Source organism: Schistocerca cancellata, chromosome 2 (assembly GCF_023864275.1).
Source record: "Schistocerca cancellata isolate TAMUIC-IGC-003103 chromosome 2, iqSchCanc2.1, whole genome shotgun sequence".
Taxonomy (NCBI): Eukaryota; Metazoa; Arthropoda; class Insecta; order Orthoptera; family Acrididae; genus Schistocerca; species Schistocerca cancellata.
In genome coordinates this window covers 433,393,455-433,407,891 of record NC_064627.1, presented here as the reverse complement: position 1 = coordinate 433,407,891, position 14,437 = coordinate 433,393,455, and the positions used below count along the sequence as shown (strand labels likewise).

At 40.7% G+C, this 14,437-nt stretch overlaps 1 protein-coding gene across 1 annotated transcript in view; it reads right to left on the bottom strand.

The window, feature by feature from the left end:
- Positions 1 to 238: 238 nt before the first annotated feature.
- LOC126161911 (transducin beta-like protein 3) overlaps positions 239 to 14,437 on the bottom strand; it is a 155,487-nt gene continuing 141,288 nt past the window's right edge. Inside the window, exons 14-15 of the mRNA XM_049918072.1 lie at positions 1,419 to 1,546; positions 239 to 555 (exon numbers count right to left, since the gene is read on the bottom strand). Of these exons, the coding sequence (XP_049774029.1) occupies positions 373 to 555; positions 1,419 to 1,546 (311 nt within the window). The 3' untranslated portion in view covers positions 239 to 372. The remainder of the gene's footprint in view (positions 556 to 1,418; positions 1,547 to 14,437) is intronic.

The window sequence follows — 14,437 nt, the reverse complement described above, 5'->3', positions numbered from 1 at the left end:
GTTCATAATTACTCCAAACGCAGCTGCTTAGGGTTATCACTCAGATTTCATTTAGTTTTCCACCCACAAGAATTTGGTGGTATCAATATTTAAATAAAGACTGGGGTTAGCAATAATATTACAGATCATACAGCTCATACAAGGAAAAATACTAATCCACTAATATTGAATGAAAATATATTTATGTTAAAATATGGTTCCATGTCTCACATAGGCACATGAATTAGTCAAAGATGGATTATATTTTATTTCATTATGTATTTTTTCATGTTCTAAATTTATATAAAATAATGTGTACAACTTCCAAAGAACTTTTCTTGAGACTGAAAATATTCTGGTTGTCTCCTGAAATAGTACAACGCTAGAAAATAATCACTGTGAATGAGGTTCCATAACTGCAGTGGTATAATGAAGAAGATGGAGGTCCTGTACGAGCTGTGTGAGACGCCTGAAATGTCGCTCTGTGTATGGAAGCAGTCCTTCCACAGATTCAGCTAGATGAGGAAGTGTCAGGCTACCACCAATAACATCTTCCAGCAGCACGGAGATAACTAACTGTATTAGACAAAATATAAAAACAAAGAATTAGTTATGAAACTCTAATGGGTGTACATATGCATAATTTTAATGTAAAGCACACAAACACTTACAAATTATTCAATGTCATGTTGTGAACATGACATTGAATTATTATTTGTAAAGTTGTCCAGGGCATAACAAAATACACAGCATCTGTCCTACTGTCCATCCACCTAATACATCAATTACACCTAATGCACCACATTTCACAATCAAAACAAAGTATCTCATAAAAAATGCATATTCGGCAGCAAATTGATAATCAATATAGAAATGTTAATTTTCACACGAGTTTTATGCTGTTGTAGTGTATGTCAGCCTAAATGTTACGAAACGTGTACAACAGAGTGCCAAAGGTAAAGAAAGCATCCAATGCACAATGGTTGGCACATTTAGTGATGAATATTTTTTTTATGTATGTTTCAAAAATAAATGGAGACCTACCCAAACATAAGACAAAACTATCATCCTACATTGATATGGCAGCAGTATTCATGTCACTGTCAGAATAAATAGAACTCAGGCTCTCATAGACAATACGTCACCACAAAAGTTCTCTGCAGTCTGTGTGGATTTTTACGTAATTTGTATCATTAAGACCAAGTAGTCAAGTTGCCTTAAACCAGACCTGTCAATCACATTCTGTTTTGGACTACAATCACTTGAGAGATGTATCCAAATGTGAATTAACCCACAAAGGAATGCACCTGCTGCCAATTTATTAAAGTGAAACTTTACTGTATATGAAAAATGTGTCAATTGACACCACTGGCACCATACATTTTCAGCTGATAGAATAAGTGATAGTTACAAACACTCCGTGTTATGATAAAACTTGCCTGAGAGACATGGCAATTCTTGCTATTGCAATTCCATGCAGATACGCAATTGAGTAAGTTCTGCTTTTGGTCTTGATTTAATAGCCTCAGTGTTTCCTCAAGCCCAGACTGACCTTTCTTCAAAACATCTGAAAAATAGTAGAACAGAGATGTCAAAATTTAATTATGTAAATACTCCAAAATTAATGTGTAATAAAGACAACTGAGAGAAACTACAAAACTTTCTTATGAATAATCTGAAAATGCAACAGCTCCTGAAAAGTTTATCCAGGCCAAAGCATAAATTAATTGTAGCTAGTTCCTTTCTATGAGTATAACCAGCTGATCATTCATTTTCATATCTTCTAAAAGGACAAGATAACTCAAGTAAGTGGTATACATGAGATATGAACGTACACTTATTTCCAAATTTCAGTGATCTAAATTTTATAAAATTTCCTGCAACCTTTTTCCCCTTTCTAACTCTGCTTATTTCTGCATATGGACTAACTTTGACAACATCAGAAGGCAAACACCCAAAATGTCTTAAGTTGTTGTATTTGTAGTGTGTGCAATGAAATGCAAACTGTCGTGCACTTGGTGCATTAGCAGAAAACTGAAACAAATATAACCAATTCCTTCTGGAAACTCAGAACAATCAATACATAATTAATAAAATGAATGGTTGGAAGCAAAGAGTACAGCCAATCTAAGGGCAGATGCAAAATAAATAAATGTGTGTGATTTTTATTAACTCATCATTTCAGAATCACCTATAGTAATAAAACTTCCTAACATCTTAATAAAATTGAAAATTTTCAATCCTGCCTTTTATACATGGTTGCTTGCTGTGTTAAAAGATGATTCTGAAGTTGCAATACAGAACAATTTATTAACAGCAAAGTTCACAATGACAAGTGCTGAGTGGAGTAACATAGCAGCAAGATGATGGTGTGAAGCAAAGCAGTGTCCTGGCTTGTCTCAGCAAATGGAGTTTGATGAGCTATGAGTGTAGCCGGCTCCTGCCCCAGAACTGCAACACCAATTAAACTCGCCTGCTGGAGGCTGTGCTAAGCCTTTTGTAGCCATCAGGAGGAAATATGTTTGTGAATGTGTGATGTGCAGCCTTTGGTTGTTCTTTGATAGCAGCACTACCGGTTTCCTGGTGCATGGGCTGCATAGAAGTGTAGCTGGTGCTCCCTGGAGGAGTCTGAAACAAATGGCATATATACATACTGTTTGTCTAGAGTACTGATATTCTTCTTGTATGAATAATCAGTCTCCAGAAGAGGCACTTTTGGGAAAAGGGGGTACATGTATGTGGTCTACAGCTGATCTGCATCATCCCTTCCTCCCTTACAATGTAGATGGCAAAGCCATCTTGAAGGAGGCCAGTCGTGGCTGCAGCTGTGTGTTGAATGTGTGAAGCATCAGAATTGCATTAGGCGCGGATGATGAGAGAGAACCTGGCAGGACGACCCAGTTGAAGACCCCTTGAGGAGCAGTGTACGGGCTTGAACAGGAGATGGTGCAAGAGTCACCAAAGGCACTGGATGAGGTGCAGGAGACTGGCAAGGAGGTGCTGGGGTGGTCCGGGCACATGGGCGAGTGATGGGAGCTATCAGTGTTGAATCATATCCCTTGACATTGTTTCATCAGGCAAGTGGACATCAGTGATGAACTGTCTCCTTTGACATTGTTTCGCCACTGGTAGCAATATTTGGAAACATTACACAATACCAAACACCCAACTTGTACTCAAGTCCACAGCAGTGAACAAGACCAAAAACAATGTACACAACGAGAAGCTTTGAACTGACCTAAACTCCCGAGTGCAAGATACAATGAACAAGACTGTTCAGCATAGGGTGCATAACCTATGGCATCTGATATTGAACCACTAATTAACACATGAAAACGATGCCAACAGAACAAGCATGCCATGTCCGTGCAGGGCAACAGTGAATGGCTGTAATGGGCGGGAACGGGGAAGGCCAGCTGTCAGCAGGGCTTTCTGCGAAACTTCCAAGAAGGTGCAATCCAGGGCCCAGAAGAACACACAATTGGGGGGGGGGGGGGGGGGGAGATCAGCACTCCCAGCTAAGAGGGTGAGACAGGTGACAAGGCCAGCAGTAACAACATGAGCACGGACTCACGAGCAGTCATAGCTGCGCTACCTAGGATGACTGGGCCAGCTGCACCAGCAGCGGGAGGACAGACCATGGCATAGCTGGCAATGAACAGACTGACAAAAGACAGCTGGCATCAACATTGACAGGGCTGGCGACAACAGGCAGGCTGATCACAATAGGGCCAGCGGCGCAAAGACTGAGGAACAGACCAACATTGTCACATACAGATGTGGCAATAACTGGAGGGCCAGTGTCGTGTGAAGACTGACTACTGGAATGATGTCACCTCTGGTAAGGTTTGTGCCAACAGGAGGGCCGGTGACACGCAGCTGACAGAATGAGTGACAGCATGGCGGCCAGTGACCTGTGGAAGGACGACAGAGCAGACGTTGCCGCTGACAGGCTTGGCAAGGACAAGAAGGCCACCCTTAACAGGGTCTGCCAATAGGAGAGACAATGAGAGAAGGGCCGATGATAGCGGGGCTAGGCCCAAAAGAATTGAAGCCAATGATGAGAGATTGGTGCCCAAAGGCGTCACAGGCAAATGCTGGGCCAAGAGTGGTGGTGCCGCTACCATGGTACTCTGAACACAAAACTGAGTGCTGCACAGTACAACATTGCAAATAACATGACGAAGTGTTGCTACAACCAAAATACACATCTAACTGCTACTCCAATAAGTCATAGTCTATGGCCTCCAGATGAGAGTTAGGGAAAAACTGACAACACAAATGAAAGATTTCTGCACCTGTACTTGCAAGATAGTGAGCAATGCACCGTAAATTTCATACGCCATAGGCTGTGAAGTGCAACTCAAACTGTTGACAGTACATGGCACATTTCTCCTCCTGGCAATCAAATACCTGAAACTCTGGAGCAGAAATGGGAGCAGCATGCCAAGATGTGGCTTTTGCAAGCAAAACCTGAGTGAGCTATATTATGATCTGCAGCAGTTCCTGAATTTCCTGCTTCCCTAAGTGAAACAAAAACAGCTCCACTGATGGGGCAGACATGACAATAGAAAAGGTAACTCAAACTGTAGGCAAAAATATACTGCCAATCCTGGAACTTAAACTGGCACAGAAATAGGAGAAAGGCACTAAATAACCACTGAAAACAATACAGACCTACAGCATTAACTAAGAGAATTCCTTTGGCAACAACATAAGAATGGAAGACAACAAATGTGACACAAAGATAATGTCGAAAAATTCACAAAATGTGACTAACACCACTGAATACAGACTATGAAAACACCAGGAATACGCTGCCCTGTCAAAAAGAACTGACACACAAGCAAAAATCCGTTAGCTTGTAAACCTCTCAAACAATGAGAAAACGTAATGCTACTTCAGCAAACAAACTAACAAATCACACATGAAAACTTTCTCTTTGCCAATGTCTTCTATGGCGGATGAGGAAAGAGAAAACAACTTTAACATACATGGACAAAAACTCGTCGCCACTTTTCTATACAGTAGATGAAGAGTGAGAAAAGAAATGCAAGAATGAACACACTTTACATGTGGGATGCTTGCTGTGTTAAAGGGTGATTCTCGAGATGCAATACAGAACACTTTACGAACTATACAAGTACACAACAACATTCATCTGGAAAACAACAACGAAAAGATCACCCATGATCACTTGAGAACAACAAACATATCAAGTTCACTGGCGTGATATCAGATCTGGTGCAAGCATCATCCGTGAGGGACCGCACCGCATGGAGTAGTGTAGTAACATGATGACAGTGCGAAGCAGAGGGGAGCATCCTGGCTTGTCTCAGTGAGTTTAACTTGATGAGTTATGAATGTAGCCAGCTCCTGGCCCAGAACTGTAAGAGCAACTGTACTAGCCTGCTGGAGGCTGTGCTTGGCGTTATGTACCCAGCAGGTGGAAGTACATTTGCATACGTGATGTGCAGACTGTGCTTGTTCTTCAATACCAGCGCCAACAGTTTCCTGGTGCATGCGCTGCTTGGAATCATAGTTGGTGCCCCCCCCCCCCCCCATGCAGCCTCAAAGAAACAGCATATAAACATAATGTTAGTATACAGCACTGTGTTCTGACATGTGATGCCCGTCTTGTATGAATATACAACCTCCAGAAGAAACACTTGTGGGCAAAGGGTAGGTAACCTTGCAGGGTGGAGAAGTTGGCCTGGATTCGGACATACGAAGCCTACGGCCGACATACCATGCAAGTCACTTTTGCAATTAGGCAACCACTCTCACTTCTGTTACAAGGTAGCTGAGGAGTCTAGTCACAGACAGTACTATAGAGCTACAAAGTTCCACTTTTTTCTGCATAACTTGGTAGTATATCACTTCACTAATCTCTACAATGTTGGAAAAGATAGATTGCTACTTACCGTAAAGAAGACATATCAAGCTGCGGACAGGCACAACTAAAAAGACATTCATATACAGCTTTCAGCCACAATCTTTGTCAGTAACCCCCCCCCCCCCCCCCCCCATCAACTCCAGCATCTTGGATCAGAATGTATGTGCAATGCAGCCAGCAATCTAGATGTCTGGTGGAATGTTCAGGAAGTAGACTGCCAACAGGCGCAGTGTCAGGAGGTTGTGGGGGTCGGGGGGGGGGGGGGGGGGGGGACGATGACACACACAGAGGAGCAGGAAAAGATGGGCGGATGCCTTGGCAGGGGGCTGCAAACAAACGGTGGAAGATGAGAATGGGGAGGAGATGATACAAGAGTGGGGGTAGAAACTGTTGCGTTGAGGTTGTGGGGACAGTACGTCACCGTAGGTTCAGGCCAGAATAATTACTGGAGTGGAGAATCTGTTGTAAGGATAACTCTTTTCTGCACAGTTCAGAAAAGCTGTTTGTGGAGGGAAGGATCCATATGGCTTGGGTAGTGAAGCAACCATTGAAATCAAGTGTGTTATGTTCAGCTGCATGCTATGCCACAGGATGGTCCACTTTGCTCTTGGCCACAGTTTGGTGGTGGCTGTTCATCCAGGTGGACAGCTAGTTGTAGTCATACCAATATAAAAGCTGTGAAATGATTGCAGTAGAGCTGGTAAATAACACAGCTGGTTTTACAGGAGGCCCAGCCACTGATGGGGTAGGATAAACTTGTGACAGGTCTGGAATAGGAAGTGTTGGGTGGGTGGATTTGGCATGTTCTGCACCTGGGTCTTCCACAGGGATATGATCCTTATGGACAAGGGTTGGGTATGATCCTTATGGATAAGGGTTGGGGTGGGGGGCATAGGGATGGACAAGGATGTTGTGGAGGATGGATGGGCAACTGAACGCCACTTTAGGAGGAGTGGGAAGTATCTCGGATAGGATTTCCTTTATTTCAGGGCATAATGATAGGTAATCAAAGGCTTGGTGAATGATGTGGTTCAATTATTCCAGTCTGAGGTGGTACTGGCTGAAGAAGGGACACTCCTTTGTGGCTGGTTCTTGGGGGTGGTGGGAGGATTGGGGCCGTGAGGGGAAATGTGAAGGGAGATTTGTTTGCGGACAAGGTCTGGGGGATAGTGCATGTCTGTGAAGACCTTGGTTAGACCCTCAGCATACTGAGCAATGGAGTTTTTGTCACCGCAGATATACTGTCCCCAGGTAGCTAGGCTATAAGGGAGGGATTATTTGGTGTGAAAGGGATGGCAGCTGTCAAAATGCAGGTACTGTTGGTGACTGGTGGGTTTAATGTGGACAGAGGTGGGGATGGAGCCATCAAACAGAAGGTGGTCCACATCTACAAAGGTGGCACACTGGATTATGGAGGGCCACGTGAGGCGGATGGGAGAGAATGTGTTGAGGAAGGATCGAAGATACTTTGTCTTGGCCCTAAGTCCTGATCGTGAAGATATCATCAATGAATCTGAACCAGACTAGGGGTTTGGTGGTTTGGGAGGCTAGGAAGGTCTCCTCTAGATGGCCCATAAGAAGGTTGGCATAGGAAGGTGCCATGCAAGTGCCCATGGCTCTGCCATGGATTTTTTTATATAACTTCCCTTCTAATGAGAAGTAGTTGCTCCACTTTGACTACACTTTCAGTTCCCAGTTCTGGTAGAGTATGCAGTTTACATCCCTGCCAATTCCATCACATGCCCATGCCTGTATGCTCAGCACTTGGATACAATTTTCATTGATCTCATTCAATCTAATGAGTAGAAGTTAAACTTTTAAAGAGCTAATAAATCAATATGGAGGTTATAATATAAGGAAACTGCCTGAACCAGCATTTATTGTATTAAGAAATTGTCTGCTTCAAATGAGGCTTATAAGTGTATTTCAAAATGTTGGGGTGCTGCTGAAGATTGTAGTTGTTAAAATAATACACAAACTGAATCCCTTAATTCAACTGAATTTCATTAAAAAGGGTTCTTCTTAAAAAAGTTTTTCGGACTAACTGGTATTTTCTTTATCATTCCCAGACAAAAAATAAAATAATAAAAAAAACCACTTACCCCTCCCACCTTCAAGATGGTCCTCCTACCTAAAATATACGGAAACAACAATACTGGCTGTTCTACTGTGACAGCTGTCAAATTCCAACCAAATCTATCTCAGCACTGGTGCACGGGTACTTCCACTCTATCATCCACAGCCACCCACCCTACACCAAAGACAACACCCACTTTATGGAGCATCTCAAACCCATTGTCACTCTTCTCCCACTTTGACTTTGCTCAATTAATATAACCTTGTTTAGCACCATCATCCCACAAGCACCATCATCCCACACGCAACATGGTGTATCAGCCCTCTATAACTACCTTTCCCTACACCCATCTGGAAGTAGCCCAAAAACTGAAATCTCATTCACTGTTGCAATAGCCACCCTCATTGTTACCCATAAATGTTCCACCTAAGGCCAAATCTACGGATGTCTATACAAACCAGGATAGCTCTCCATTCTATACCAATCTTTTCACGCAGTTTTTCAACATGCATTCACTGCACAGCTTTTTATATAATGATGACCCCCATCAAACTGACTCAATAAATAAATGTGTGCAAAAGATCTGCCTGCCTTGGGAACATCCAGAACTGAGCTGATGAGTATGCTCTTCACAACACATCTGTGTTACTTCTCTCTCTATCACACGTCCCATTTGGATCCTCCCCTACAGAACTAGTCTCACTGAATTCCATAAATTGGTACTACTTTTCCAAAATATGCTCTCATCCCACCATTCTCCTGGACTCAATCTGTTAATAAAACTCCTCCCTTATATATGATAGAAACTCGTAAGTTTTTCATTTATTTTTATTTTCAACCACTCCTCCCAAGCCTCTCTCTCCCCCATCCCCTATTCTTTTCAATCCTTACATGCATTATGCTCTCCATTTTTCATTTTCACTTCCTCTCTTGTTTTGTCTTTGTTAGTCACTATGGATCATCATCTCTGAACTATAGTTGGCTTGGTGCTGACCAGTGAAGTCCCATTCTCTGATGTCTTTCCCTTCATTACTGATTCCCCTCATCCTCACAACAAATTGATCCGTCTCAACACTGGGTGCCTTGCCACCCTTTTCCAATCCCCCTTCCACAAACACACACACAGTTATGCAAACCCACCAACCTACAGTTGCAGTGACAATGACTGTTTATGGGTGGCTGCTCATGCTTGAATAGACAGAATGGGAGGAGAGGAAAGAGGAAATGTCAGTGCCGACTGAGATGAGGTCAAATGCTCAGGGCAAGTAGCAGGGTGCAGGGAGTTAATAAGATGCACGAACGAATGGAAGACAAATGACTTAATTGAAGCAACAAAATGCAGACTGAAAATTGACATTCATGAAACAGAAACGGGGAATGAGCTTAGTAACAGGTCTGGACAAAGAAAGAGTGGGGTAAAAATAACAAGAGAGGATATGTGAGGATAAGGGCAGGTATGAGAGTGGGAAAGGGACCTGTGGAGGTTTAGGTCTGGGGGAATCACAAGGAGGAAGACTTTTTGGAAGACCATCAGTCCCCCCCCCTCCCCAACATAGATCAGAGGAGATAGAGCAGAGGTTGAGTACTCAAAACGTACAAGTACGAATCTTTTTAAAACATTGGTGTAGTGGTGTGCAGCATGTTCAGCTATTGGTTGTTGAGTTTGTGGGTAGCTACAGCTCAAGTGAGTAGACAACTGGCTGATTGGCATTCCTAAACAAAAAACTACACTGTAATTGCAACACAGATACTGTACAATGTGGCTGGTTTCACATGTGCCCCTACTTTTCACAAGATAGAAACAGCATTTGATTGGACTGCAGGAAGGTGGTGGTGATGGACCTGTAGGAAAGATTTTGTGACTGAGTCAATGACACAGGACAGAAATAGGAGTAGGTATGGCACAGGGATGGACTAGGACAATGTGTAGGTTAGGTGGGCAACAGAGTACTGGGTTGGATGGGCTGAAGAATACAAGTTTGGGTGGTACGCAAAGGATTCTTGGTATGATATCACTTATCTCACAGCATGATGAGAGGTAATGCAAAGTGCTGGTGAATGAAGTGGAGAAGTTTTTCAAGGCCTGGGTTATGAAGCAAGTACTAGTTCCTCACTGGTTTACAGAGGTGATGTAATTGTTGGTGTCTCAGGTAGAGATGTCATGGAAAATCTGTTTCAGGGCTGGCTAGACAGGATACTGTCTCTCTCTCTCTAAAGGCTCCAGCAAGATTGTTCCTATATTTGACATCACCTGCTTCCCAAAGAAGATGCGTTCCCCACAGGGGGTAAGGATGTAAGTGAGAAACTTTTTAACATGGAGAGGGTGAAACCTATTAAAATGCAAGAGTTTTTATGGAGTCATATGAAAAGTGAAGATTAACATCTAGAACAGTAGCTCTTTCAAGTTAAGAAGGAATAGGTGAAATGGATTTGGGTGTCATTTTCAGTGTTCCCAATAATGAAGATGTTATCAATGAATTTAAACCATGTAAGGTGTTTTAGTTGAGTTCTTCAACGTGTCCCATAAATGTGATGTATAGGATGGTTTCCTGGGGATATCCACGGAGGATTGTGAATAATCTGATATGTGTCAATTCCAAATCCAATATACTTGTACACAGATTTCTTCTATCAGTCTTTAATGAATGTTTTACCAAAAACAATAAGTATGGTACTAAAAAGACATAAAAGCACTGGATTATAAAAGAAATCAAACTATCCTGTGCAAGGAAAAGGAAACTGTCTGAAATGATTAGGACAAACAGAGAAGTAGGACTAATTACATATTACAACAAACATGTGCCATCTTAACGAAAATGATCAAAATATCTACAAATATCTGCATAATGTCTGAACTCAATAATTCAGATACTAAAATTAAACCTATATGGGCAATATAAGAACAGTTATAAGAATCAATGGGCAGGAAAGTGAGGCAGTGGTTGAGAAGAGAGTATGACGGGGTAGTAGCCTATCCCCAATGTTATTCAATCTGTACACTGAGCAAGCAGTAAAGGATCCCAAAGGAAAATATGAATTAGGTATTAAAGCTGACGAAGGAAAATAAAAACTGAGGTTTGTCAATTACACTGTAATTCTGACAGAAAGGACTTGGAAGAGCAGTTAAGTGGAATGGACAGTGTCTTGGAAAGAGGATATAAAATGAACATCAACAAAAGCAAAACAAGTATAATGGAATGTAGTCAAATTAAATCAGGTGATGCTGAGGGAATTAGATCAGGAAACAAGACACTTCAAGTAGTAATGAGATTTGTTATTTGGGCAGCAAAATAACTAATGATGGTGGAAGTAGAAAGGATATAAAATGTAGACCGGCAATGACAAGAGAAGTGTTCCTGAAAAAGAGAAATTTGTTAATATTAAATATAGATTAAGTGCTAGGAAGTCTTTTCTCAAAGTATTTTATGGAGCGTAGCTATGTATGGAAGTGAAACGTGGACAGACACAGTGCTGGATTAAGCAAGCACGGGGCCTGTAGCAAATTCTGACAAGGAGCCCGTGGTTTGTTTAGGTTGTATGGTTTAGGCTATAAAATACAACAATACTGTTAAAAAATTAACTTTTCTCAATTTAATTTCGACAAATTTAGAAATAATACAAGTTAGCTCAAATTCTCTGAGCAAATTATATTCAATTTTCACTATACTGAGATCACTTAGACGTTCCTGTCCCATTGTATTTCTTAATTCATTTTTAATGCACTTTAATGCTGAAAAATGATGTTCTCTACTGCGGTTGGTGATCAATAAAGATAAGTAAATGCTATTTCTACATTTGGAAAACATTATCCTAAGCAATTTTCCATTAAAAATTTGTAAACTTGTAGTTCCAAAGCTTCGCCCTTTTTTCTGTTAATGGCAGCAGTGATATCCGTTTTCAGCAGTTCAGCTAACTGTACCAGTTTGTCACCTAGTGACTCTTCTAAATTGTCTGGTAAGCATTCACAATATTAGGAGTTCTTTTCAAGATTTCTTCTGCTGTAAGAGATTTAAAATCCCGTAATATTCCAAAAATATTAGTCAGGTGGTGCTATTTTCGATGCGTTTAGCTAATGCAGCCAGTACATTGTCAATCATCACAATCAACACCTGAAATTCATAATGTTCTCCAGGTGTTTGATTTTCTACAACTTCATCGAGTGCAGTTGACCCACTAAAATGGTTGTACTTGGTATTTCGTTTGTGTCGTATAGAAGTTTGCTGCTGATATTCTTCACAGCTAGTCAGGGGTTTGGCTTCTGCCTCAATTTTTGAAAATGTGAACCTCATTGCTTGGATATATTCATGTAAGGATTTATAAAGTGCATATCCAGTTCTCAGATCTTGATCAGACAACTGCAGCGAAACGCTAGTTGCTTGCAAGCGTTCTAGGATTCTGTTCCAAGCAATACACATAAGTCTCGTTTCCAACTTACTCATTTTCAAAACCAGTCTGTAAGCCTGACTGTGGCACTCTTCCTTTTCATGCATATTTTTAGATATGTAATTCAAAATTTGTTTGATTGTAAGAAAACCAAATAATAATGCCTTAGTAGCATCAGCTGTGGCCGGCCACCTAGTATCCGATAACCTTTTCAAAATCGGAATTTTAGTACTATCATTTTTCAGTGCTTTTGAAAGAAGGCCCCATTGATAGGTAGAAGTGGGGAAAAAAATGTATAGAGGCTTTCAAGGAAATCAAAGAAAATGGATGCTTCTGTACACCATTCTGCAGCACACTTGGTGACCAAATTCAGTGAATGTGAAGAACATGGAATATATTCAGTGTACTCATTTATATCTCTAATTTGAGCTTCTAAGCCGGTGTACCTGCCACTCATGTTACTGGCATTGTCAAAGCTTTGCCCATGACAATCTTTGATATTAATGCCATTCTCTGTTAAAAGAGATAGTAAGCTTTGGGGGAGTTGTTCAGCAGTATGACCTTCTATATCAAAAAACTTCACAAATATTTCCACTGGTCCAGATGATAGGACATAGCGCACTATCAGAGTCAGTTGACATAAGATATATCAGAAGTAGAATTCAATGAGACTAAACACTACTTGAATCTCTTAATTTCGCAAATAATATGATCCAGTATGGCTGATGCAGTTAGCTGGATAAATTACTCGTATGTTGTTTTTGACAAATATGACATATATCCCTTTCCTTTATTTGCATGAATATGTATATATTGGGCCAGAAACGCATCAAATTTGGCTAGTAATTCCAATAACCCTATTTCCATTGTGGGGTGAACCAACAATTTCACCACTACCTCGAAATGCTAGCCCTCGCTCTGCTGAAAACCTGTAACAGCAACAATTTGTTCTAAGAGTGTTTGCCAATACTTTTGTTTGCTCTCAATTTGGCTTACAAGTTGGGGATCAACAGGTGCATCCTTGTTTTTTATGACTAACAGGGAAATTATCACTTTCATATGCAAACTGCTTTCTTCATGTCTCTCCAGCAAAATATTTTCATTCTTCCAGTCATCTAATCCATCTTTCATAAGCCGTGGCGCGCCGTCAGAATCTACCACTTTACAAAGAAAACAGAACAGTCACTCACTGCTTTCTGAATATCGCAACCAATCTCTCATGTATGTTTTATTCGTTAGTTTATGTTTATATGTGAAAAATGACTTTCTACAAAATCTTGGCTTATTTTCCTTTTCATATATTTTCATTGAATACAAAAAAACTACTGTTCATGTGCTGAACTTCGCTACTTCCTTTCATACTCCAATAATCTATGTCAAAGTTGTTTGGCCGCTCACCAATATCGTTAGAATACATTTTACTTTCACTTTGTGTTTCACTTGTACAAGATACAGTAACATCAGAAGCCTGTAACAGTTTTTTGACTTCTCTTTGTCTTGAAGATGAGGTCTCTGGGCCGATGGGACTTCCTATGCTTTTCCATTCAGTTTGGTTTGGAGATGATATGGCTGAACTGGGAAGACTTGTCGTCTGTTCAATTACTGTATCACTTGTGGAAAACGTAACTATATCGGGAAAAAGTTGCGTATTCTGATTAATCTTCTGTAGTTTAGCTATCATCCTTACAATCAATTACAGCTTTTGTATTTTGTACTTAATTCTCTGTATATTTAGCAAAATCATTCTTAACATTAAAAAACACAGACAGTTTATGTGTTTTAGCTATAAAAGTACATGTCTTTCTCTCTTTTTCATCTCTTGCTTTACGCTTTGCACTTCCAAAAGCATAGTGGTGTCAGGTATCTCTCTGTATGCTGCTCATGATGGTTAGCTCGATTTGTGTAGAAGGGAAAATAAATAACAAAATAAAATGGAACACTACTATTTATTTGGATTGTGTAACATAAATACATGCATACCATAAATAATGTATGTCCATTTTCTATTGAAGCTAGTGCCAGTTTACTGTGCAAATGCTAAGCTACTTACTTGGGAGTTTTTCAATCATAGAGCTTTTGCGAATCATATGTGCCATGTAAGC